At 41.9% G+C, this 26,367-nt stretch overlaps 1 protein-coding gene across 1 annotated transcript; it reads right to left on the bottom strand.

The window, feature by feature from the left end:
• Positions 1 to 10,687: 10,687 nt before the first annotated feature.
• Positions 10,688 to 25,882, bottom strand: LOC120028860 (calmodulin-1). Its single transcript, XM_038974109.1, has 6 exons — positions 25,696 to 25,882; positions 15,058 to 15,088; positions 14,478 to 14,621; positions 13,037 to 13,143; positions 11,899 to 12,034; positions 10,688 to 11,348 (listed from the first exon to the last, which is right to left on the bottom strand). Exons 1-6 carry the CDS (start codon positions 25,696 to 25,698, stop codon positions 11,320 to 11,322), a joined length of 450 nt encoding a protein of 149 aa, XP_038830037.1. The 5' UTR covers positions 25,699 to 25,882; the 3' UTR covers positions 10,688 to 11,319.
• Between the last annotated feature and the right edge of the window lie 485 nt (positions 25,883 to 26,367).

The following is a 26,367-nucleotide window of genomic DNA, read 5'->3' as shown; positions in this document are numbered from 1 at the left end:
TGTTCCACAGCGCTACTGGCAAAATATTCTGTGGACAGATGACTAAAGTTGTGTTGTTTGGAAGGAACACACAACACTATGTGTGGAGAAAAAAAGGCACAGCACACCAATATCAAAACCTCATCCCAACTGTAAACTATGGTGGAGGGAACATCATGGTTTGGGGCTGCTTTGCTGCCTCAGGGCCTGGACAGCTTGCTATCATCGATGGAAAAATGAATTCCCAAGTTTATCAAGACATTTTGCAGGAGAATCTGTCCGCCAATTGAAGCTCAACAGAAGTTAGGTGATGCAACAGGACAACAACCCAAAATACATAAGTAAATCGACAACAGAATGGCTTGAACAGAAGAAAATATGCCTTCTGGAGTGGCCCAGTCAGTCCTGACCTCAACCCGATTGAGATGCTGTGGCATGACCTCAAGAGAGCGGTTCACACCAGACATCCCAAGAATATTGTCGAACTGAAACCTGTTTTGAAAAGAGGAATGGTCCAAAATTCCTCCTGACCGTTGTGCAGGTCTGATCTGCAACTACAGAAAACGTTTGGTTGAGGTTATTGCTGCCAAAGGAGGGTCAACCTGTTATTAAATCCAAGGGTTCACATACTTTTACCAACCTGCACTGTGAATGTTTACACGGTGTGTTCAATAAAGACATGAAAAATCATAATTGCTTGTGTGTTATTAGTTTAAGCAGACTGTGCTTGTCTATTGTTGTGACTTAGATGAGGATCAGATAGAATTACATGACCAATTTATGCAGAAATCCAGGTCATTCTAAAGGGTTCACATACTTTTTCTTCCCACTGTAGATATCATACCTCATTGCTGAATGGACACTTTCGATCGAGAACACATAAAGACCAATCAAAGACTGATATCCTGACTTGAGGACAATACAGTCTTGCTCTCTGTGCAGCATACCACTTGTTACCTAGTTTACCAAAGGTGATGTGTTTAACAGAGATGGTGTTCCATTTCAGGACATTGCAGTTCCGGCAATGACTCCCCATGGAGTAATTATAATGACCATCAGCGATAATAAGTCAACCTCCAGTGAAAGGTAGGAATCTGTTTTCTGTGTGGTACAGCAGTGGGAGAGAGCATTGTGATACAGACATCACTCCTTTCGGTGCGTAGAGGCTAGACACATAACTTTTTGCTTAAAGGGCAAGTGACTGTGCAGATGGATTGTGCCTTCATCTGACTACAGCTATCCCACTTTTCCAGAAGTGCATGTCTGTCCTGTTGGGGCTGTTCTTTACTGCAGGACAGAATCAAACACCTTATTATAAAAGGTCATGACTTTCATGCCTTCTTTTAACCTTTAGATTTGTAATGGCAAACTCAGTGAGGGAGACAAAGTCACTGTTACAGCCCTAAGGGTCAATGGCCAATGACCCAAGAAGCTCTCTGGAATAGCTGGGGAAAATCATATCAGAATTGAGTCTCTTTGGCTGCCATTATGAAAGGAATTCCCCTGACAGGCTGCCAGAATGGCGTTTTGGGATGAACGCCGAAAATAAGATGCGAGGTTAACACAGGCTTAGAAGATACATTTTGTTCTATGTGAGGTAATATCAGTCAGTTAACATGACCTTTATGAATTATGAAGCCTTTATGTGCTTTAGGTGTTTGTTTTGAGTACATAAATTCCTCAAAATTCACAAAAAAGTGATGTTAGCTGATGAACAAAATGTATAAGATCTCCTAAGCCTGTGTTTACCACAGACCTTATTTTCTGCATTTATCCAATAACCCTCCAAAAAAAAACATTCATTTCCCTATAGGCTTTGACCAATGAGTTCAATGTAATGTCATTGAAATGATGTAGAAACAACGTTGATTCAACCTGTTTTTGCCCAGTGGGTCCCTATACTTTCCAGATTATAATAATAATAATAATAACAACATATGTATATTGTATAGTGTTTTTCATTACAAGGAAGAATCTCTTCCACAGCTTCATACTGTATGTCTGGTTGGAAAGGCAGTCAGGAGCTTTAGCGGAAGAAGCAGTGGAATACCGCAGGAAGGAGCAATGCTTTTTTTAGCCATGGGGCAAAGAGAAAAATGTGCAGTTTTATAGCTAATCTCATGCTATTCTACACATTTTGCCATGAGGCTGAGAGATAATGTCGCTGTTTTAAAGCTAATTTCCTGCGGTAGTTTTATAGCTAATCACATGCTATTCTACACATTTTGCCATGAGGCTGAGAGATAATGTCGCTGTTTTAAAGCTAATTTCCTGCGGTAGTTTTATAGCTAATCACATGCTATTCTACACATTTTGCAACGAGTCTGAAACCATTTAGCATTTTTAAAGCTGCTATTCTACACATTTTGCCATGAGGCTGAGAGAAAATTGTGCAGTTAAACAAACTAAATTCCAGGGGGCCTGTCATGCCAAATAGTGTCCACTTGCCAAAATGTGTCCTGCCTTGTGAGGGCTGCTGGGTGTGTGGTACAGCAGTGGGAGGGAGCATTGTGATACAGTCAGGCAGGGAGAAAAGTCAGTCAGATACTGGTAGACAGGCCCGGAGGTGTTCATCAGACACGCCATCTTCTTCTCCTCCTCCTCCGTAGGAAGGCTGGATCTGGGTGATGCTTCGCCGGCTGTAAAAGCGCCAGGAAAGACCACCACACCTCAACAGTAGTCCGAAACAGTCCTCTACGAGGCGAGCCTCTTCCATTCCCTCAGACTGCAGTCCACAACCTTCCAGGAACCAGAGCAGATGGAACAAAAAGCTGGTGGTGTGGTGCACCATTCAAATGCCATTAGCCAGCTAGCTAGCAAATGAACTGACCTGCCATCATCAGACCTGCAACTCCGTGAGTCACAACCAGATATTTTAGTTCAAACACATCCCGACCAACCACCCTACTTTCGTTTTTGCCTTAAGTAACCTTCTGTCTTATGTAACAATACCAAACATAACATACATTCATGTAGATGATTAATAACAATAGGGTACACTACAGCACAGGCAACATTTTAACACGATCATGGCAAGGCTGAATCTCCGGGTATCTTTTATCAATACATATACTGCCACTAACCGATTTAATAAATAAAACTGCAGCTAATTATCGTTTGTAGCAATATTTGCTTTGATTTGATTGAATTCCAACGATTTTGATCTAGGGGCATGAGAACATTTTGCATCCTGCAGATTAGATCTGTCCCTACCCACCTGGTTAAAGTGTGAGGGCTCTGTGTGAGAGAGTGACTAGACACCTACCTTAGATGTTTCCTCCATTATTTCCATGTTTGTCTGTCTGTACGTAATGTTTGCTTGTGCCTTAGTGTGAATCACGGGTAATGTATGAGTGACTAGGGATAAACTGACTTCTTTTTTTATCAAAATGTTCACAGCTGGTGTGTGTGTGTGTGAGTTTGTGTGTCCCTTTATTCAAAGTAGACTCCTGATGCCGTAGATGCTTCTTAATGCAGAATTGAACACACTGTATCTCGGCAACTTTTATCTGCAGAGCTCTACAGAATCAGTTTGGACACACATATCACCCACAGAGTTTTCTAATATGCTCCCTCACAGTTTGTTTTGTAGAGCACTGCAGTGCAGGTGCTGTTGTAACCAGTTCTGCTACATTTGATAAGTGGTACAGTAGTAGTACACCAAAGGCCCGCACTTACAGAACTCTCAACTTTGAGAACTTTTGAGTTTTTTTTCTCCCAGTGGTGACCAGGTGTCTGTAAAAACAATGATGTTGGGTGGCAAACAATAACTGAGTTATGAAATGCGAGATAATTTGAGAGGGTACATTGGTTGTTTTAGATTTCCCCACTAAGATGAATATCAGGGGATAATTATATTATCTTACCATTGAGACAGAGACAGACCAACAAAGCCCCTAAATCAACAATAAGGCTTATGCTGGACCAATACCTTTAAGTCCTTGAAGGACTGGTCTGCTGAAACGATCACAAGCATAAGAACAGTTTCAGAATGATTTTCACCATAAAATGACTAAAGTGAATATTGTTCCTGTGTTGTGGCATATTATCCTTTATACAAACAATGAGTTTATAAAAACACCAGTCTCAACTTATTGAAATGTTAAAAGTTCAATCAAAAAACGTTTCACACTATGAGGTCGAAATAACACTGTGAAATTGTGAAAATTATGATAATTCCATTTTAGTGTAAGAGCGTGTTCAGCATGACATCACAATCTGATCTGATTATTCTGACCAATGACGAGTCATCATTTATTTGCATATTTATTTGTTTATTTATTTGCATAGGCTCTAGACTCTAGTAAATCCTGTCCACCAATCAGTGCTGTGTATGTAAATATATTTACATATGTATCAACACTTCCACACAATCATTCTGAGCATTTCAATCGTGAAATAAATGATAACAAATTGTCACGATCGTCAATGGGAGAGAGAGAGGACCAAGGCGCAGCGTGTGGAAAATACATCTTCTCTTTAATTGGAAGAAGGACAACGAAACAAAACAACAAACAGACGAACGTGAAGCTATCAAAAGACTAAGTGCAAACATGCAACATAGACACAGACATAGACAATTACCCACAAATGCATGATGCCTATGGCTGCCTTAAATATGGCTCCCAATCAGAGACAAATGAAAGACATCTGTCTCTGATTGAGAACCACTCAGGCAACCATAGACATACCTAGAAACATTCACTCAACCATAGACATACCTAGAAACATTCACTCAACACAAACCCATACACTAAACCCAACACCCCCTTACCATATAACCACCCAAAACACAAACATTCCCCATGTCACACCCTGACCTAACTAAAATAATAAAGAAAACAAAGAATACTAAGGCCAGGGCGTGACACAAATATACAGTACCAGTCAAAAGTTTGGACACACCTACTCATTCAAGGGTTTTTCTTTATTTCCACTATTTTTCTACATTATAGAATAATAGTGAAGACATAAAAACTATGAAATAACACATATGGAATCATGTAGTAACCAAAAAAGTGTTAAGCAAATAAAAATATATTTTAGATTCTTCAAAGTAGCCACCCTTTGGCTTGATGACAGCTTTGCACACTCTTGGCATTCTCTCAACCAGCTTCACCTGGAATGCTTTTCCAACAGCCTTGAAGGAGTTCCCACATATGCTGAGCACATGTTGGCTGCTTTTCTTTCACTCCACGGTCCAACTCATCCCAAACCATCTCAATTGGGTTGATGTCGGGTGATTGTGGAGGCCAGGTCATCTGATGCAGCACTCCATCACTCTCCTTTCTGGTCAAATAGCATTTACACAGCCTAGAGGTGTGTTGGGTCAATGTCCTGTTGAAAAACAAATGATAGTCCCACTAAGCTTTAACCAGATGGGATGGTGTATCGCTGCAGATGCTGCGGTAGCCATGCTGGTTATGTGGGACTTGAATTCTAAATAAATCACTGACAGTGTCACCAGCAAAGCACCCCCACACCACACACACCCCACACACCTCCTCCTCCATGCCTCACAGTGGGAACCATACATGCAGAATTAATCCGTTCACCTACTTCACTTCTCACAAAGACATTTGGAACCAAAAATCTCAAATTTGGACTCATCAGACCAAAAGACATATTTCCACCAGTCTAATGTCCATTGGTCATGTTTCTTGGCTCAAGCAAGTCTCTTCTTCTTATTGGTATCCTTTCATAGGGATTTCTTTGCAGCAATTCGACCATGAAGGCCTGATTCACGGTCTCATCTGAACAGTTGATTTTGAGACGTGTTTGTTACTTGAACTCTGTGAAGCATTCATTTGGGCTGCAATCTGAGGTGCAGTTAACTCTAATTAACTTATCCTCTGCAGCAGAGGTAACTCTGGGTCTTCCTTTACTCTGGCGGTCCTCATGAGAGCCTGTTTCATCACAGCGCTTGATGGTTTTTGCGCTTGAAGAAACTTTAAAATGTCTTGAAATTTTCCAGATTGACTGACCTTCATGTCTTAAAATAATGATGGACTGTCATTTCTCTTTGCTTATTTGAGCTGTTCTTGCCATAATATGGACTTGGTCTTTTACCAAATAGGACTATCTTCTGTATACCACTCCTACCTTGTCACAACACAACTGATTGGCTTAAACACATTAAGAAGGAAAGAAATTCCACAAATGAACATTTAACAAGGCACACCTGTTAATTGAAATGCATTCCAGGTGACTACCTCATGAAGCTGGTTGAGAGAATTTTTTGGTTACTACATGATTCCAGATGTGTTATTTAATAGTTTTGATGTCTTCACTATTATTCGACAATGTAGAAGATAGTAAAAAATAAAGAAAAATCCTTGAATGAGTAGGTGTGTCCAGATTTTTAATTGGTACTTATTTTCATGCAATAAACATACAGTGATGATTACAAATATATTTTTTAAATTGCATGGGGGCTTTAAATGTCTAAACATTCTATAACTAAACTCAGCAAAAAAAGAAACGTCCTCTTTTTTCGTCAACTGCATTTATTTTCAGCAAACTTAACATGTGTAAATATTTGTATGAACATAAGATTCAACAACTGAGACATAAACTGAACAAGTTCCACAGACATGTGACTAACAGAAATGGAATAATGTGTCCCTGAACAAAGGTGGGGGTCAAAATCAAAAGTAACAGTCAGTCTCTGGTGTGGCCACTAGCTGCATTAAGTACTGCAGTGCATCTCCTCCTCATGGACTGCACCAGATTTGCCAGTTCTTGCTGTGACATGTTACCCCACTCTCCCACCAAGGCACCTGCAAGTTCCGGGACACTTCTGGGGGGAATGGCCCTAGCCCTCACCCTCTGATCCAACAGGTCCCAGACGCGCTCAATCGGATTGAGATCCGAGCTCTTCGCTGGCCATGGCAGAACACTGACATTCCTGTCTTGCAGGAAATCACGCACAGAACGAGCATTATGGCTGGTGGCATTGTATGCTGGAGGGTCATGTCAGGATGAGCCTGCAGGAAGGATACCACACGAGGGAGGGGGATGTCTTCCCTGTAACGCACAGCGTTGAGATTGCCTGCCATGACAAGCTCAGACCGATGATGCTGTGACACACTACCCCAGACCATGAAGGACCCTCCACCTCCAAATCGATCCCGCTCCAGAGTACAGGCCTCGGTCCAACACTCATTCCTTTGACGATAAACGCGAATCCGACCATCACCTCTGGTGAGACAAAACCGTGACTCATTAATGAAGAGCACTTTTTGCCAGTCCTGTCTGGTTCAGGGACGGTGGGTTTGTGCCCATAGGCGACGTTGTTGCCGGTGATGTCTGGTGAGGACCTGCCTTACAACAGGCCTACAAGCCCTCAGTCCAGCCTCTCTCAGCCTATTGAGGACAGTGTGAGCACTGATAGAGGGATTATGCGTTCCTGGTGTAACTCGGGCAGTTGTTGTTGCCATCCTGTACCTGTCCGGCAGGTGTGATGTTCTGATGTTCGGATGTACCGATCCTGTGCAGGTGTTGTTACACATGGTATGCCACTGCGAGGACGATCTGCTGTCCGTCCTGTCTCCCTGTAGCGCTGTCTTAGGTGTCTCAAGGGTACGGACATTGCAATTCATTGCCCTGGCCACATCTGCAGTCCTCATGCCTCCTTGCAGCATGCCTAAGGCACGTTCACGCAGATGAGCAGGGACCCTGGGCATCTTTCTTTTGGTGTTTTTCAGTCAGTAGAAAGGCCTCTTTTAGTGTCTTAAGTTTTCATTACTGTGACCTTAATTGCCTACCGTCTGTAAGCTGTTAGTGTCTTAACGACCGTTCCACAGGTGCATGTTCATTAATTGTTTATGGTTCATTGAACAAGCATGGGAAACAGTGTTTAAACCCTTTACAATGAAGATCTGTGAAGTTATTTGGATTTTTACGAATGATCTTTGAAAGACAGGGTCCTGAAAAAGGGACGTTTCTTTTTTTGCTGAGTTTATCAGCTGACAAATACTTCTTAGCAGATTTCAAGACAACGATACAGCATCATCTAGTGAGGATATGTGAAACTACACCCACAGCATCACATAGGGCCATTTTGGCCTCCACACATCTATGAAAAGGTGAGGACAACACATAGAGTTAGACAGAGGACTCTATATGGATAAAACCTGCTTTGGCATTGACATTGCCATTGAAGGCTTTCACCATTTTAAAGTAGTCAACTGGGTGGGACTTCCTCTGGGTTAAGGAATAGATCACATGATTCTATCTGGGTCATCAGGAGGGATCAGCCAATCAATTATACTTGTGCACAAACACTAGGTGGCAGTAAAAAAATATGTTTTATTGTTTATTATTACATCTGGTTGGCTTGGGTGTTCGATCCAGGGACTTGTTGGTTATTTGGTTCCTTCCGATCTGCTGTAGTTGTAAGCATATCATATAACAGAGGCTATTCTCTTCTACTACCAGTAGGGGAGGCACTAATACAACAGACCATTACCTTGTACTCTGTAAATTCACTGAACAAGCTTTAAGAACAAGTTTGCGCCTAAATATCAGCAAAGTTATTGTAGTACTAGTGCAGTAATGTAATATCTCTACATAAATTGTAGTTAACTGCTCTTACACAGGCGCCTTGCCCAGTCATGATCATGTGTTATAGACTATATTTAGACAATCAATCATAGGCAGTTGAAGTACAGTAAAGGGGGTTATAGCTTTCCAGCTGATTGGAGGTCCTCAGATTCCGATTTAATGTACCTGAGCTACTTACTGGACTATAACATCACATCCTACAGGCTGCAGATATGATTTCATTGGCTGTCCCTGCCCATCACCGCAGAAGCATGTGTGGGTCGGACTTGGGAGGCATTTGGAGTTACAGGGGTGAGATGTCATGAACCTGACTGACCCGGATTACCAGAGGCTCCTGTGGCAATCGCATGAGCCACCAAATATAGCCTGGTGCAGCCAGGGATAGCTCCTCTTACGGAGGCCCGGGTGACTTCCTCTGACAATCTCAAAGGGTGTCTTGTAAAGGATATTATGAAGACAGCAGAGAGACTGGCATCCAGGGATACACACACTAACTGAACTGAGTTCAAGTTCCATCCACACTCCAAATAAAAAAAGCTAACTTTAGCATGTAGTTAACACAAAAAAAAGTGAGAAATAAAAATTGCATATGAAGTATTACGCAGGACAAGGAGACACTCGGTGAAGTTCAGTAAATGTATTTATTCATGGCAAACATTAATATTTCACATCTTTAAATTTGTACACTACCTCCAGAAGTTTAACAGTCCTTAACCATGTGTCTTTTCCAACCTGTAGATCAAAGTTAACCAACCAGTAAAAGCTAGCTAGATAGTTTTAGTCCACAAGTTGTCTTTCACGCAACGATTCAGTACCTCTGCTATCATTCCTTTCACTCAACCCCAAATAATAAAAAATGCAACCCCTAATTTATACCCGTCAAACTGATTTATTTTTTCAACTCACTGACAAAAATAAATATATTAGTGAATATATATACTCTGTTCAGCAGAACAGCAAGCGGAGCACGGATAAAAGATGTGAACACTTGACGACAACATGAGGATCTGTCAAATCCACAGGAGCAAGAGACAAATTAGTTGTTCTAGCAGCAGCAACATTGTCTTTTTTACAGAACATGTTCAAATATACGGTTTACACCAAAGTGCAAATAGGTATGTACTGTATACAGCTTATACTGTATATTCATAATATGTTCTAATTTACTAAGTGTTCTTGCAAGGTTGAGGCTTTAGAGTATTATGGCACATTTCACAGGTCATACTATATCAACAATAGGTCATGCAAAGTTTACGATACACTAATATATATTTGTGTGACCAAAATGTTGAATTAATTTATACGTTAAATGTTTGATAACATACATTTAAAAAGCATGACATTCATATTTGTATCAGGATATATGAAAGATAGAATATCTTCACAGCAATGCTCTCAAAGTGTGCTACCGTAATCAACATTCTGAAACTGTACATCTAAGTACTCCTATGCCATAGGTCAGTAGTGCTGGGAAATTAAAAGCCTTGTTTGAGAACGAAAGCCTGCCGAAACAATGGAAAATACAATTAAAACAAACCAACCAGTGCTTTTCTATCAGCTCCCCACAACCCCTTAGGGACGGGTGAATTCTCTCCTCAGCCTAGCACCAAAGCAACCTTTTCCACTGTAATTCTTGCACCAACTGTTAGCATTTTTCCATACATGTGTATATTACACACAGAGAGTACAAAACATTAGGGACACCTGCTCTTTCCATGATATAGACTGACCAGGTGAAAACTATGATCCCTTATTGATGTAACTTGTTAAAAGGGGAAGAGACAGGTTAAAAAATGATTTTTAAGCCTTGAGACACAGATTGTGTATGTGTGCCATTCAGAGGGTGAATGGGCAAGACAAAAGATGTAAGTGCCTTTGAAGGGGGTATGGTTGTAGGCAGGCGCACCAGTTTGAGTGTGTCAAGAACTGCAATAGTGCTGAGATTTTCACACTCAACAGTTTCCTGTGTGCATCAACAATGGTCCAGCACCCAAAGGCCAACTTGACAACTGTGGGAAGCATTGGAGTCAACATGGGCCAGCATCCCTGTGGAACGCTTTCGACACCTTGTAGAGTCCATGCCCGACGAATTGAGGCTGTTCTGAGGGCAAAAGGGCGTGCAACTAAATATTAAGAAGGTGTTCCTAATGTTCTGTACACTCAGTGTATAGCTATATATATATATATACCTAGAGTGTATAGCTATATATTTATGTATATGACTCCAGCTTGTATACAATCCACAATCTCTGATGGGATCAAAACCACCTTGTGACATGAAACCATCTCAGAAGGAGTGCATGCAAGAAGGCTGTTACCCAATTCAATGTTAGAAATCAGCACTGCGATTTGTGTAGGTGTGCCGTTAGCCTTAAATTGTTTTCAGGGTAGAAAAAGACTCTCGAAATAGTAAGCTTCTCTCAATGAGGAAAAGACAGCCATCTCTGGCATGGATTCCTATCCCTCGTCCGTGTTGCCCTTTCCTCAAATTTTTTTCAGCATCTGGGAGCCTCCCAAGGATCTTACTCTGGAGTAAGGGCCTCATGCCTCGTTAAAGCTTGGTCCATTAACTTCTGTTAGGGATTCATCTGCAGTTGCTCTTAAAACAGATACCCTAGAAGTACTTGGATTTTTCTTTTATTAAATAATTTTGTACATAGAATCATTTTTTGAGTTTTACATTTTGGCTTGATTATTGTTTTGTTTTCTTAAAGACAGAGTGATCTTAGGAGGACAAGCAATGTAAGAGAGAAATGTGTGAGAGCACAGTCTACTTCACTTGGCTGTCATCATCTGCACAAACTCTGCAAGGCAGAACAAAACAGGGAGAAAAAAATGAGAAGAAATCCACAAGAATAAAAGGGCATTCTGTTAACAATGATTATGGCACATTAATAAGACTATTGGAACAAAGTAACATGAGGAATCAAGGTCTTCAATACTATTTTAAATTCAATGAGCAGTGATTCATTAAGCATGTTATGTATAACTCCTTTTATTGCCTTTACTTTTAGCATCAAAGCAAAGAGAAATAAGGCACAACTGACAGGGGCAACAGTGGAAAGATACTAACTGCAGTGAACTCACAGTAGATCTGAGAGGAGGAGCAGGAAGAGGGAGAGAAAGGAGGAAAAAGGAGGACCAGGAAGTGGAGGAGGGAAGAACGCCCGGTTTTAAGAGAATCTTTAGCCCTTACTTAGCCCTCTGGTTTGGAAGGTACCAGAGAAGTCTTGGAAATACGGTGATAGTTCGCGCCACCTTGGCTTGCAATGGGCTAAGGGGAGCTTCCACCTATCCGTTTCCTTTATATCTGCAAACACACGAAAGGGAGAGGGGGAAGGACGTTGAGCTCACCTTCATAGTTGACCTGTCCGTCTCCGTCAATGTCGGCCTCGCGGATCATCTCGTCCACCTCCTCGTCTGTGAGCTTCTCCCCGAGGTTGGTCATGACGTGCCGCAGCTCTGCCGCACTGATGTAGCCGTTCCCATCCTACAGGGAGAACAGGCTCATTCAATAGGCAACGAGAGAAGGTTCTACATACAGTACTTTGACCCGATCTCATTCTGACAGGGTTAAACAAGACTTTTCTATCGGAACGATCAGTGACATCTCCCTCTTCTGAATAGAGCCCGGGTTTATCTGGTCTGCTGGCACATGAACATGGTCCCTGGCTGCCCCATCTGTGTGACAGCTAGAGATATGCATGGCTCTGGTCCGTCTGCTCACCCAGCCCCAGCCTGGCGTGATCTCTGGATCTAGCTCTGCCAAGACTCAAGAGCCGCAAAGGGAGAGATAATAAACAGAGCAGGGGGATGCTGACACAGACTGGTGCCCTAGCAAACTGGCATTGCAGCAGTTACCAAGGTCCTTCAGGACTGTTGCACAAATGTCCAACAAAAACAAGGCCTGACACAATCACACCACTCACATCCGATCCGCCAATGAGGGTGCAAAGAAACAACCGCAATACACACTAAATTTAAGTCCACACACACACACCACTCCCAAAATCACATGGCTCTGTTTAAAAGGGGTTGCATTGTTCCAGGCTGCACGAAGCAATAAGCAATATAAGCCCAGGCAATGAGCGCTCTCCATTAGCTTGTGACTCAGATTTATGCACTGCAATAAGCCCCCATCCTGCATGCGGGTAACGTTATACTCCGCTCCCAACAGACAAAGCCCTCCTCTCAGCAACACAGTTAAGAAGACATAACCATGATGACAAACACTGGATTACATAACATCAGGATGGCAGAGGCACGAGCACTGGCACCGTAGTCCATCCCACTTTCAACGTCACATTCTCAGAACATGAAGTGTTAGTTTTTGTTCAATCACTTTGGTGCAATTTTCACACGTACGTGATACATTTTCACAATTCTAAGCACAAAAATCTAAAACAGATAATCAAAATGGCTCAAAACACTAAGCACATTTCCAATTGACTGAGTACAACAATCAAAAGGGGACGGTGTGGAGCGTGCGTACCTTATCAAAGACTCTGAAGGCTTCTCTGATCTCCTCCTCGCTGTCTGTGTCCTTCATCTTCCTTGCCATCATTGTCAGGAACTCTGGGAAGTCGATTGTCCCGTTACCTAAGAACGAACAAGACAGTGTTTATTTTACGTTTGTGCACGTGCACACACACACAGTTATTCTATTTCATAATAAGCCGTGTTGAAATCTTGTCGGTACATTCTGGAATGCGCCCAAAGCGAGATATCATCTTTGCATCTGTGAGTACACGGGCAGCACCATTGAGGCAATCTCCATTTCTTAGTAGTCCATTTTCTTCTTCTTCCATTAAGTCTATGAGTTGGCAAACAAACAAAGGTTGCAAACTACCGCCTAGGTGTGTTGTTTGAACAGATATAAAGCCAAGGTGGCTGATTTACTGCCACCTACAGTTATGGAATGTTTGCTCATGAGTATAATTCATTGGCTGATACCTCCTGATGGAATCATGTGATCCTTCCATAACCCATATGGAATTCCCACCCAGTTGACTACTTTAAAAATGGTGGAAGCCCTCAATGGCAAGAGAGCAATAGTAATGGCGTCTTTTTGTAGGCATTAACTCTGCCAATGGATCGACGGCTTTTTGGATAAACGCCATAAATAAGGTCTGTGGTAAACACATGCTTAGGGCTCCCGAGTGGCGCAACGGTCTAAGGCTCTGCATCTCAGTGCAAGAGGCATCACTACAGTCCCCGGTTCGAATCCAGGCTGAATCACATCCGGTCGTGATTGGGAGTGCCATAGGGTGGCGCACAATTGGCCTTGCGTCGCCCGGATTTGGCCGGAGCAGGCCGTCATTGTAAATAAGACATTGTTCTTACCGGACTTGTCTAGTAAAAAAAAAAAAGGTTTACCTTTATTTAATGCTTAGAAGATCTTATACGTTTTGTTCTATGAGAATCATCATCAGCTAATGTCACTTTTTGTGAATTTGGAAGCATTTATGTAATCAAAAACAAGCTCATACAGGCTTCATAATTTTTACAGTCATGTTAACTGACTGATGAAAACGTATAAGATCCCCTAAGTTTGTGTTAACCTCAGACCTTATTATCTGCATTTATCCCAAAACCCCATTCATTTCCACCATAAGAATGGCTGAACGAACCAAAAGGTAAGTAATTTCTAGTTTTTGGCTCTAGTCCGCCAACTCGATGGGTGAGCCGCTGTTGTGGTTGGAAACGATAGATATTTGAAATGTGATCCACCATGAAACCAGAGCCATGGTGCCATCCAGGTGGGGCAGCAGGTAGCCTAGCGGTTAAGGGCCAGTAATTATGCAGTGTGTGTGTGTCACCATTCATCCACTATGTGAAAGGGGTCAGCCTCGTTAGGTTCTGACCATACTTGTGCGTGCGTGTCAGCACGTCAGTGTGTGTGTGTGTCATTGTACACATCTCTCGAATCTTACCATCGGCGTCCACCTCGTTGATCATGTCCTGTAGCTCTGCCTCAGTAGGGTTCTGTCCCAGAGAGCGCATGACAGTGCCCAGCTCCTTGGTGGTGATGGTGCCATCGCCGTCTTTGTCGAACAGTGAGAAGGCCTCCTTGAACTCTGATTAAGCAAACAGGGAACAGTGTGTGATTGGTGGAAATGCCTACATTGGCTACGTCAATAGTCTACATGGTCTTCCTATCCTTGTCTCCTTTCCTTCATCTGCACTGATGTGAGAGAACTGGACAGCTAAGAGCAAATTCCCTGGATGCGTTCAACATACTGATTTCACCCAATTTTTTAGATCTGTGCAGATGAAGAAAACAAAAAAACTCTTACAACTACTAAGAATGGTTGGTACAAGATTAGCAGCAGCTGTATAAACTAACAGGCAGAGTAGCCTAAATGGTGGCCACTACCATGAGGATCCATGACTCTAAGCACCCACACTATCTGCCAACCGACAGGAACTCAAATCACTTCTCCTAACTGGGATTGGATTGAAGAGCTTTGAACGGACAGAACCTCACTGTTCAGGGTTAGGGATAGTACTCACCAGCAATCTGCTCCTCAGTCAGTTGGTCAGCCTGTGAAGACGAGAGGAAGCATGAGTGAGAGTTGTCCACGGCCCCAAACATATTATAGCCTGAGGTAAAATTAAGCCACAATCACCTAATGGCTGCTCTTTTACTCCTGTGTGTAACCATACCTGCTCCACTGGATTCACATGAGACCAGATGAGATGAGTGATACTTTCACCCCTATAACCTCAGTGCTCACAGGAGTAGCATAACGTTGTTCCTACACACGTTTACATGCACACCGTTATCCCATTATTATTCGGGATACTCAAGTATTCTGTTTTTGAGTTGACGCATACAGTACCATTTAATAGTCTGGACACACCGACTCAATCAAGGGTTTTTCTTTAGTTTTTACTATTTTCTGCACGAGAATAATAGTGAAAACATCAAAACTATGAAATAATACATATGGAATCATGTAGTAACCCCCCAAAAAAGGGTGGCATTCTCAACCAGCTGCACCTGGAATGCTTTTCCAACAGCCTTGAAGGAGTTCCCACATATGCTGAGGACTTGTTGGCTGATTTTCCTTCACTTCGCGGTCCAACTCATCCCAAACCATCTCAATTGGGTTGATGTCGGGTGATTGTGGAGGCCAGGTCATCTGATGCAGCACTCCATCACTCTCCTTCTTGGTCAAATAGCCCTTACACAGCCTGGAGGTTGGGTCATTGTCCTGTTGAAAAACAAATGATAGTGCAAACCAGATGGGATGGCGTATTGCTGCAGATGCTGTGGTAGCCATGCTGGTTAAGTGTGCCTTGAATTCTAAATAAATCCCAACAGTGTCACCTGCAAAGCACACCCACACCTCCATGTTTCACAGTGGGCACCACACACCATCACACCTCCATGCTTCACGGTGGGCACCACACACTCGGAGATCATCCGTTCACCTACTCTGCATCTCAAAAGGACTCAACTTTGGATAGATTCCCACAGGTCAAAATGTCCATTGCTCGGGTTTCTAAGCCCAAGCAAGTCTCTTCTTATTGGTGTCCTTTAGTAGTGGTTTCTTTGCAGCAATTCACCCAGGCCTGATTCCCACAGTCTCCTCTGAACTGTTGAGATGTGTCTGTTACTTGAACTCTGACGCATTTATTTGGTCTGCAATTTCTGAGGCTGGTAACTGTAATGAACTTATCCTCTGCAGCAGAGGTAACGCTGGGTATTCCTTTCCTGTGGCGGTCCTCATTGGAGCCAGTTTCATTATAGCGCTTGGTTTTTGTGACTGCTCTTGAAAAAAACGTTCAAAGTTCTTGAAATTTTCCAAATTGACTGACCTTCATGTCTTAGAGTAATGATGTACCGTTGTTTCTCTTTGCTTATTTGAGCTGTTCTTGCCATAATATGGACTTGTTTTTTTTACCAAATAGGGCTATATACCAGTAGATAGCCCTATACCTTGGTCACAACACAACTGATTGGCTCAAACACATTAAGGAAAGGAATTCCACAAATTAACTTTTAACAAGGCACAGGTTAATTGAAATGCGTTCCAGGTGACTACCTCATGAAGCTGATTGAGAGAATGCCAAGAGTGTGCAAAGCTATCATCAAGGCGAAGGGTGGCTACTTTGAATAATCTCAAATATATGTTGATTTGTTTAACACTTTTTGGGTTACTACATCATTCCATGAGTTATTTGATAGTTTTGATGTCTTTACAATTTTTTTTACATTGTAGAATAATAGTGAAAAGAGAAACCTCTGGAATGAGTAGGTGTGTCCAAACTTTTGGCTGGTACTGTATGAACATATCTGATTTACAATAACCGGAAAAAGCTTGTATCCTGGTTGAGAAATATGCTGATGTTAAGACAGGATACTGTGCCATGTAAAACATATTATCCCGTTTACTGTTGTTTTTCGCAGTTTGCGCATGCTCAGTTCCAAATATCATGGGTGTTGAGTGATGTTTTCATCTGTCTGTCAAACAAATCACTTCAAAAAAGTAAGCTCCCCAGTTAGATCCACCATAATTCATTTTGCTGATATTCCGTACTTTCACCCCTAAGTTTCTGCTTATAATTTGACATTTGGCAGGCCATTTGTTTGTCAACTGTAGTTAGGCTGTGACAGAGAAGCTGCATGTATCTAGACTAAATACAGTAGTGCTCACCAGAATAATGTCTTACATAGATAGAATGAATGCATTAGTAATCTAGTTAACACCAATAAAGTTGTCTGTTTTGGTTTAGGCACCGGGGGGGGGGGGGACGCAATAACTCCAAAACAGTGGAAAGATTGGTCCTGTGCAAAATGTAATCAGTTTGATCGATTCTAAGGAAATGAAACGTTGAGAAAACAATGAATGTCTTCAGTTGCATATTTTATGTGGTTGAAATACTGTGTGCTTGCATAACAGCGTCAAAGATAACACGTCTCAAGAGATGCTGAAAGAAAGAAATCCAATTTCTCCGGTCCTGTTCCCGAGTCAAAATGAACATTGTGTATACAGTTTACTGCAAGAAATTGATCATTCTGCAGGAGTTAAGTTAAGGACTGGCCACTTTTTTTCAATTTTCACCTAAAATGACATACCCAAATCTAACTGCCTGTAACTCAGGCCCTGAAGCAAGGATATGCATATTATTGGTACCATTTGAAAGGAAACACTTTGAAGTTTGTCGAAATGTGAAAGGAATGTAGGACAATAACACAATAGATCTGGTAAAAGATAATACAAAGAAAAATACCAACCGTTCTTTTTTATTTCTTTGGAACAATCATCTTTGAAATGCAAGAGAAAGGCCATAATGTATTATTCCAGCCCAGGTGCAATTTAGATTTTAGCCACTAAAGGCAGTAGTATATGTGCAACGTTTTAAACTGATCCAATGAACCATTGCATTTCTGTTCAAAATGTTGTATCAAGACTGCCCAAATGTGCCTAGTTTGTTTATTAATAACTTTGTTCAACTGTGCACTCTCCTCAAACAATAAAATTGTATTATTTCACTGTAATAGCTACTGTAAATTGGACAGCGCAGTTAGATTAACAAGAATAAGCTTTTTGCCAATATCAGAAATGTCTATATCCTGGGAAATGTTCTTGTTACTTACAACCTCATGCTAATCGCATTAGCCTACGTTAGCTCAACCGTCCCGCAGGGAACCCACCAATCCTGAAGTTAATACAGTGCCTTCAGAAAGTATTCAGACCCCTTGACTTTTTCCACATTTTGTTACAGCCTTATTCTCAAATGAATTAAATAGCTTAAATTGCCCCCTGCATCAACGTACACACAATACCCCATAATGACCAAGCAAAAACAGGTTAAGACATTTTCGAACATTAAAAATATTGGGGTGGCAGGTAGCCTAATTGTTAGAGCATTGGACTAGTAACCGAAAGGTTGCAAGATCGAATCCCCGAGCAGACAAGGTCAAAATCTATCGTTCTGCCCCTGAACAAGGCAGTTAACCCACTGTTCCTAGGCCGTCATTGAAAATAAGAATTTGTTCTTAACTTCACTAGGGTAGGGGGCAGCATTCGGAATTTTGGATGAAAAGCGTGCCCAAATTAAACTGCCTGCTACTCAGCCATAAAAGCTAGAATATGCATATTATTAGTAGATTTGGATAGAAAACACTGAAGTTTCTAAAACTGTTTGAATGATGTCTGAGTATAACAGAACTCATATGGCAGGCAAAAACCTGAGAAAAAAATCCAACCAGGAAGTGGGAAATCTGAGGTTTGTAGTTTTTCAAGTCATTGCCTATCGAATATACAGTGTCTATGGGGTCATATTGCACTTCCTAAGGCTTCCACTAGATGTCAGTCTTTAGAACCTTGTTTGACGCTTCCACTGTGAAGGATGGGGGAATGGGAGCTGAATGAGTCAGAGGTCTGCCAGAGTGGCATGAGCTGACCACGCGCGTTCACGTGAGTTAGCTTGCACTCCATTGCATTTCTACAAACAAAGGAATTCTCCGGTTGGAATATTATTGAAGATTTATGATAACATCCTAAAGATTGATTCTATACTTCGTTTGACATGTTTCTACGAACTGTAATATGACTGTCTGAACTTTCGCCTGGACTTGCCCGCGCCTCGTGAGTTTGGATTGTGTACTAAACGCGCAAACAAAAAGGAGGTATTTGGACATAAATGATGGACTTTATCGAACAAATCAAACATTTATTGTAGAACTGGGATTCCTGGGAGTGCATTCTGATGAAGATCAAAGTTAATATTTTTTATGCTATTTCTGACTTCTGTTGACTCCACAACATGGCGGACGTCTGTATGGCTTGGTTGTGTCTGAGCGCTGTACTCAGATTATTGCATGGTGTGCTTTTTCCGTAAAGCTTTTTTGAAATCTGACACAGCGGTTGCATTAAGGAGAAGTGGATCTATAATTCCATGCATAACAGCCGTATCTTTTATCAATGTTTATTATGAGTATTTCTGTAAATTGATGTGGCTCTCTGCAAAATAGCCGGATGTTTTGGAAGCAAAACATTACTGAACATAATGCGCCAATGTAAACTGAGATTTTTGAATATAAATATGAACTTTATCGAACAAAACATACATGTATTGTGTAACATGAAGTCCTATCCTATGAGTGTCATTGATGAAGATCATCAAAGGTTAGTGAATTTTATCTCCATTTCTGCTTTTTGTGACTCCTTTCTTTGGCTGGAAAAATGGCTGTGTTTTTCTGTGACTAGGTGCTGACCTAACATAATCGCATGGTATCGTCGTAAAGCCTTTTTGAAATCGGACACTGTGGTGGGATTAACAACAAGTTTCTTTAAAATGGTGTATAATACTTGTATGTTTGAGGAATTTTAATTATGAGATTTCTGTTTGAATTTGGCGCCCTGCACTTTCACTGGCTGTTGTCATATTGATCCCGTTAACGGGATTTCAGCCGTAAGAAGTTAACTAATTATGACAAATGTTATGAAAATGTGGAGCAATGTAATAAAGGAATTACTTTTCAAATTAGTTACGTTATGTTGGCTGACAGTTTCTTAGCTACGCTAGTCTTACGAACCGCATAGCATTACAGCAGTATGTACCGGTATGTTAGCTAGTTACCTAACGTTAGTTGGCTACTAATACATCAAACTTGCCAAGCAGTATATTAACTAACTACCCAACGTTTGACTTGATTATTCACATCATTCTTAGCTAAGTGAAATTGTCGTTGTGCGTTTCAATGGACATTGTTAATTCTGGCCATCTACTCCGATTTTAGAGCACTGCTGAATTTACGAACGCTCAACACCCGTTGAATATGGCCAGTGTCAATAAATGTCAGCAAAAAATTTTTTTTTTTTAAATTGTTGCCAGCAGCACAGTTAGTCACTAACGCTCTGCTAGGGTGAGTAAAATAGTCAGAGTAAGGTGTTCTCTCATTTGTGTCTGGAAGTAGATAGCTTGGGTGATTGACTGCCGCTGAACGCTCGGATCAACCCTACCCTTCGGCCAGAGCGTCCAGTGTGCGCTCTGAACGCTCCAAGAGCGAAACACGAACGGACAATCTGACAACGCTTTGGATTTATGAACACCCAGAGCGCACTCTGGCACTCCAGATTGAATTTACGAACACCCGAAATCGTAAAATGTTCAGCTAACAAACTAGCAAGATGTTGCATAGCAACAGCATCAACTTCCGGTAGACACACAGCTCTAGCACGCTCAACTGAAATGACACTGTTTGTTTACAGTATACTAAAATGAACTAATAGTATGTAGTATATGCTCATTAAGCATGTAGTATGGGTATTTGAACACAGCTTTGGTGGTTCCAATCTTCTTTCATATTTTGGTACCCTTCCCCAGATCTGTGCCTCGACACAATCCTGTCTCGGAGCTCTACGGACAATTCCTTTGACCCCATGGCTTGGTTTTTGCTCTTACATGCACCGTCTAATGTGTGGCCTTATATAGACAGGCGTGTGAATTTCCAAATCATGTCCAATCGAATTTGCCACAGGTGGACTCCAATCAAGTTGTAGAAACATCACAAGGATGATCAATGGAAACAGGATGCACCGGAGCTCAATTTTGAGTCTCACAGCAAAAGGGTCTGAATACTTACACTACCGTTCAGTTTGGGGTCACTTAATGTCCTTGTTTTCCATGAAAACATACATGAAATTAGTTGCAAAATTAATATGAAATAGTCAAGACGTTGACAAGGTTAAAAATAATGATTTTTAATTGAAATAGTAATTGTGTCCTTCAAATGTAGCTTTCGTCAAAGAATCCTCCATGTGCAGCAACTACAGCCTTGCAGAACTTTGGCATTCTAGTTGTCAATTTGTTGAGGTAATCTGAAGAGATTTCACCCCATGCTTCCTGAAGCACCTCCCACAAGTTGGATTGGCTTGATGGGCACTTCTTATGTACCATACGGTCAAGCTGCTCCCACAACAGCTCAATAGGGTTAGGATCCAGTGAATATGCTGGCCACTCCATTATGACCGAATACCAGCTGACTGCTTCCTCCCTAAATAGTTCTTGCATAGTTTGGAGCTGTGCTTTGGGTCATTGTCCTGTTGGAGGAAATTAGCTCCAATTAAGCGCTGTCCACAGGGTATGGCATGGCAATGCAAAATGGAGTGATAGGGATCTTGAAGGCTTTTACCCTGTACAAATCTCCCACTTTACAACCACCAAAGCACCCCCAGACCATCACATTGCCTCCACCATGCTTGACAGATGGCGTCAAGCACTCCAGCATCAATTCCTTTTTTCTGCATCTCACAAATGTTCTTCTTTGTGATCCAAACACCTCAAACTTAGTAAAAAAGTTATGGACAGACAAATCTATCTTCCTCTGTCCAGTGTCTGTGTTTTTTTGCCCATCTTAATATTTTATTTTTATTGGCCGGTCTGAGATATGGCTTTTTCTTTGCAACTCTGCCTAGAAGGCCAGCATCCCGGCGTCGCCTCTGCACTGTTGACATTGAGACTGGTGTTTTGCAGGTACTATTTAATGAAGCTGCCAGTTGAGGACTTGTGAGGCGTCGGTTTCTCAAACTAGACACGCAAATGTACTTGTCCTCTTGCTCAGTTGTGCACCGGGGCCTCCCACTTTTTTATTTTCTGGTTAGGGCCAGTTTGCGCTGTTCTGTGAAGGGAGTAGTACACAGCATTGTACGAGATCTTCAGTTTCTTGGCAATTTCTCACATGGAATAGCCTTCATTTTTCAGAACAAGAATAGACTAACGAGTTTCAGAAGAAAGGTCTTTGTTTCTGGCCATTTTGAGCCTGTAATTGAACCCACAAATGCTGATGCTCCAGATACTCAACTAGTCTAAAGAAGGCCAGTTTTATTGCTTCTTTAAGTCAGAACAACAGTTTTCAGCTGTTTTAACAAAATTGCAAAAGGGTTTTCTAATGATCAATTAGCCTTTTAAATTGATAAACTTGGATTAGCTAACACAACATGCCATTGGAACACAGGAGTGATGGTTGCTGATAATGGGCCTCTGTACGCCTATGTAGATACTGTACGCCTATGTAGATACTAAAAGTAGCTGTCATTTCCAGCTACAAGTCATTTCCAACAATGTATACACTTTATTTCTGATCAATTTGATGTTATTTTAACAAACCAAAAAAATTGGTTCTTTCAAAAACAAGGACATTTCTAAGTGACCCCAAACCTTTGAACGGTAGTGCATGTAAATAAGCTAGTTCTGTTTTTTATTTTCAATACATTTGCAAAAATGTCTAAAAACCTGTTTTCGCCTCGTCATTATGGGGTAGTATGTGTAGATTGAGGGGAAACAATTCATTCAATCCATTTCAGAATAAGGCAACAAAATGTGGAAAAAGTCAAGGGGGTCTGAATACTTTCCGAACACACTTTATTATATTAAGCTACATGTGAGAGGTTATAGGCCTACAATCAGTGTCCATATTTCTGTTAGTATTCCATTTAACCCATATGAATATTCTGTTAAGTCATGGATACAGGGATACTCGTGAGTGGGATATCAACAGGTGCATCTAAACAGCTTATCCCAAATAAGACCTTAAGCAGAATATGAGCTACTATCTGGAATTCTGTGCGCATGTAAACGTGGTCACTAATTTCATGCCAGTTAGCGGTTTCCCGCCAATTAGATCTGTATCTAGTACATGACATTTCAAATCTAATCCAGGTTTATTAGTCTCATACACAGATTTGCAGGTGCATGGAAATGCTTGTGTTTCTAGCTACAACGGTGCAGTAATACCTAGCAAAAAATAAACACACACATAATCCATTAAAATAAAGAAATATCAGAACGAGCGACGTCAGAGACCATCAGTTGAGGACGAGGTCTTATCAGGCCTGTCTGAGTTAGTCAACCAGCACATTTCAGGCTGAGGAAGTGTGATGAGGGTTGGGTATAAATACACCTCAGTACGCCTGCTATAATTAGAGCGGCACGAACAGGGTGGCCAATGTAGCACACTGACTATTACCACCTCTGTTGCTTTTTGTGGGTCTTCGTTATCATACATATATAATTTATTGCTTGAGAGGGAAAGTGTACATACCAGTCAAAGTGTGCGCGACCCCCCCCCCCCCCCCAAAAAAACAAAGGAACAGGTTAGTGTGCACGTAGCCGACAGAAAGGGGCGCACAGACTTATCAACACATGTTCATTACAATTAAAGGAAAATTCCACCCCAAAACAATATTTTTGAACATTAGTACATTGTTCACAAAGTCTCAAAATGTCTTGCTTGTCAGCACACAAGTTAAGATATGCAACTTTCATCCCGAGTGACTCAACAGTCTAAGGCACTGCATTGCAGTGCTTGAGGCATCACTACAGGCCCGGGTTTGATCCCAGGCTGTGTCACAGCCGGCCATGACCAGGAGACCCATAAGGCGGCGCACAATCGGCCCAGCATCATCCGGGTTAAGGGAGGGTTTGGCCAGCCGGGATTTCCTTGTCCCATTGCGCTCTACTGCCTCCGTGTGCCGGGCGCCTTCAAGCTGACTTCGGTCGCCAGCAGGACGGTGTTTCCTCCGACACATTGGTGCTTCTGGCCTCCGGGTTAAGCGAGCAGTGTGTCAAGAAGCAGTGGGGCTCGGCAGGGACGCGTTTCAGAGAACACATGGCTCTCAACCGTCGCCTCTCCCGAGTCCGTAGGGGAGTTGCAGCAATAAGATAAGACTAACTGCCAATTGGATATCACGAAAAGGGGTAAAAGTACAACAACAAAAAACATATGATTCTGTGTTTTGGACATGTTCATTACAGTTAAAGAATTTAGCCTAGGACATGTGCTTTGCTCTATCTCAGTGAGTCATCAGAATGGGAGGGGGAAGGAAAGGGCAGCAAGCAGACTGCAGCCCATTCTATCCACGCAGAGGGTGGAGGAATCAAGCAGTGGTTGAGGAGCATTTACAAGGCAGTGTCAAGCACCAAATGGCTCAGGAAAACAGTGTTGCATTTGAGCAGTATTGAGATCCCATGTACTATACTGTGCCATTACGTACAGTCCTGGTTAAAGGCTGTTCATTCCATATTCACTGTGGTGGTAAAGTGGTGCTGCCTCATTTTTTGGGGCAGATGGCAAGATATTCAGATTTGCAATTGTGTCTTATCCTTTGGTGCAAAACAAACCCACCTTTCCCATTTTTGCAGAAGCATGCACTGCGGATCCCGTGCCAGCATACTGCACCAACCATGATGTGGTTCAATGCAGAAGGGAGGAATGCGTGTGGTAGAGGGGCGAGAAAGGAGGGGTGGCAACGAAGATCATTCACGAACAGCAGACTGCGGATCAACGTGGTGGTGCAATACGCAACAACACCATGACGAAAGACTCAAATATCGCGTCGCTATTGCCATCTCAATTTGCGCAACAAAACGATGCACAACAAGTATTACTAGCTTTATCATATTGCCAGCTAGCTATGTAATTGGAAACATGACACTACACAGGTTCGCTTGTTGCGCACAAGCTATCAGCTGCCTTGGGACAGTACAATCTTGGCATTGTTCATTGCAAAATACAAATGAACTGGCTCATGTCTATACAGCTGATGTTTCTAATGAAAACAATTATTTAGATGGCTAGCTAACCAGCCAACTAATACTATCGATTAAGTTAATTCAATTAGCAGTGTGTTTGGGTTTTATTACATCAAACAGCGCTTATGCTTCTGTCTTAACCACCACGCCCACTCACCATTAGTACCCCCCAACCCCGATAAGCGAAACCAATGACCTTAGCTAGCTACCAGTATGTAAAATTAGCCATGGCTAACGTTAATCAGATAGTCATGCCTCATACGTTTTGCCTTGGCAAGGAATACGTGACCACAATCAAGCATGTTCTTATTGTCTGTCATCCTCTGAGTCCGTATGAGCTTGTCCAACTGCAAGTTATTGCATTCCAACGTCGAGCCAACAGCCCGGTCAGGTGGTAATATCAACAGTTGAGCTGCCAGCCCGACAAACTTTTTCAGTTACACCTTATTTAGCTAGCTAGTTTACGGATAGCAAGCTAGTTATAACTATAGGCGTTGCTCGAACCCAATACGAATTCATGTTAGCGAGATAGCATACGCTTGGCTTTGTCTGTGGATTGAATGAGTGTAGGAAGCTAGCTAGCAAAACGGTGGCTATACTCACCATTTTATTATGTTAGGTCTTCGCACTTCGAAAATATGAATGACTAAATAGTCAATGTCCCCCTCGTGGCTGGCAAACCAACTGTAGCCAACGTATGTATCGTTGTTTAGTGCTGAAAAACAATTCGCTAGAGGTATACAGTCCCTTCACTGCGAAGTTGCCCGGAAACACTAGGGACCACGTCACTGCCGATGTGGCCTCATTTGCACTATATCGCTCCGCGAAAAAAAAACAAAAAACTATATCGCTCCGCGAAGTGACATCTTTCACCCCCCTCCAACGAACCGGCCAATCTTAAAACTGCACACCACAAATGCGTCAGAATATAATAATGTATTCACCTTATATTGACCACTGCACCCACTGAAATTGCCTAGCAGGTCCCCTGTTACTCATCAAAAAATAAAGTCATTGTACTATTTGCACGAATCGCGCAGAGATACTGCAGGATTCTGTTTGATGAGAAGCAGAAGCACCCATTATTTCAGTCTATCGAAGCAGTGAACAGACAATATTTGAAATGGATATATACATTGTCAATTTGATAGTTATTATTTTTGATCAAGTATGACCACAGTGGTGTAATGACATGAGCTTCAACGTGGCCAATGTAAAGCAGATCCTTATTGGCCCAGAGAAACGGGTAGAAAAGTACCCGGTTTTGTAATTGGC

The sequence above is a fragment of the Salvelinus namaycush genome, chromosome 34, assembly GCF_016432855.1.
Source record: "Salvelinus namaycush isolate Seneca chromosome 34, SaNama_1.0, whole genome shotgun sequence".
NCBI lineage: Eukaryota > Metazoa > Chordata > Actinopteri > Salmoniformes > Salmonidae > Salvelinus > Salvelinus namaycush.
This window is presented reverse-complemented; position numbering and strand designations above follow the sequence as displayed.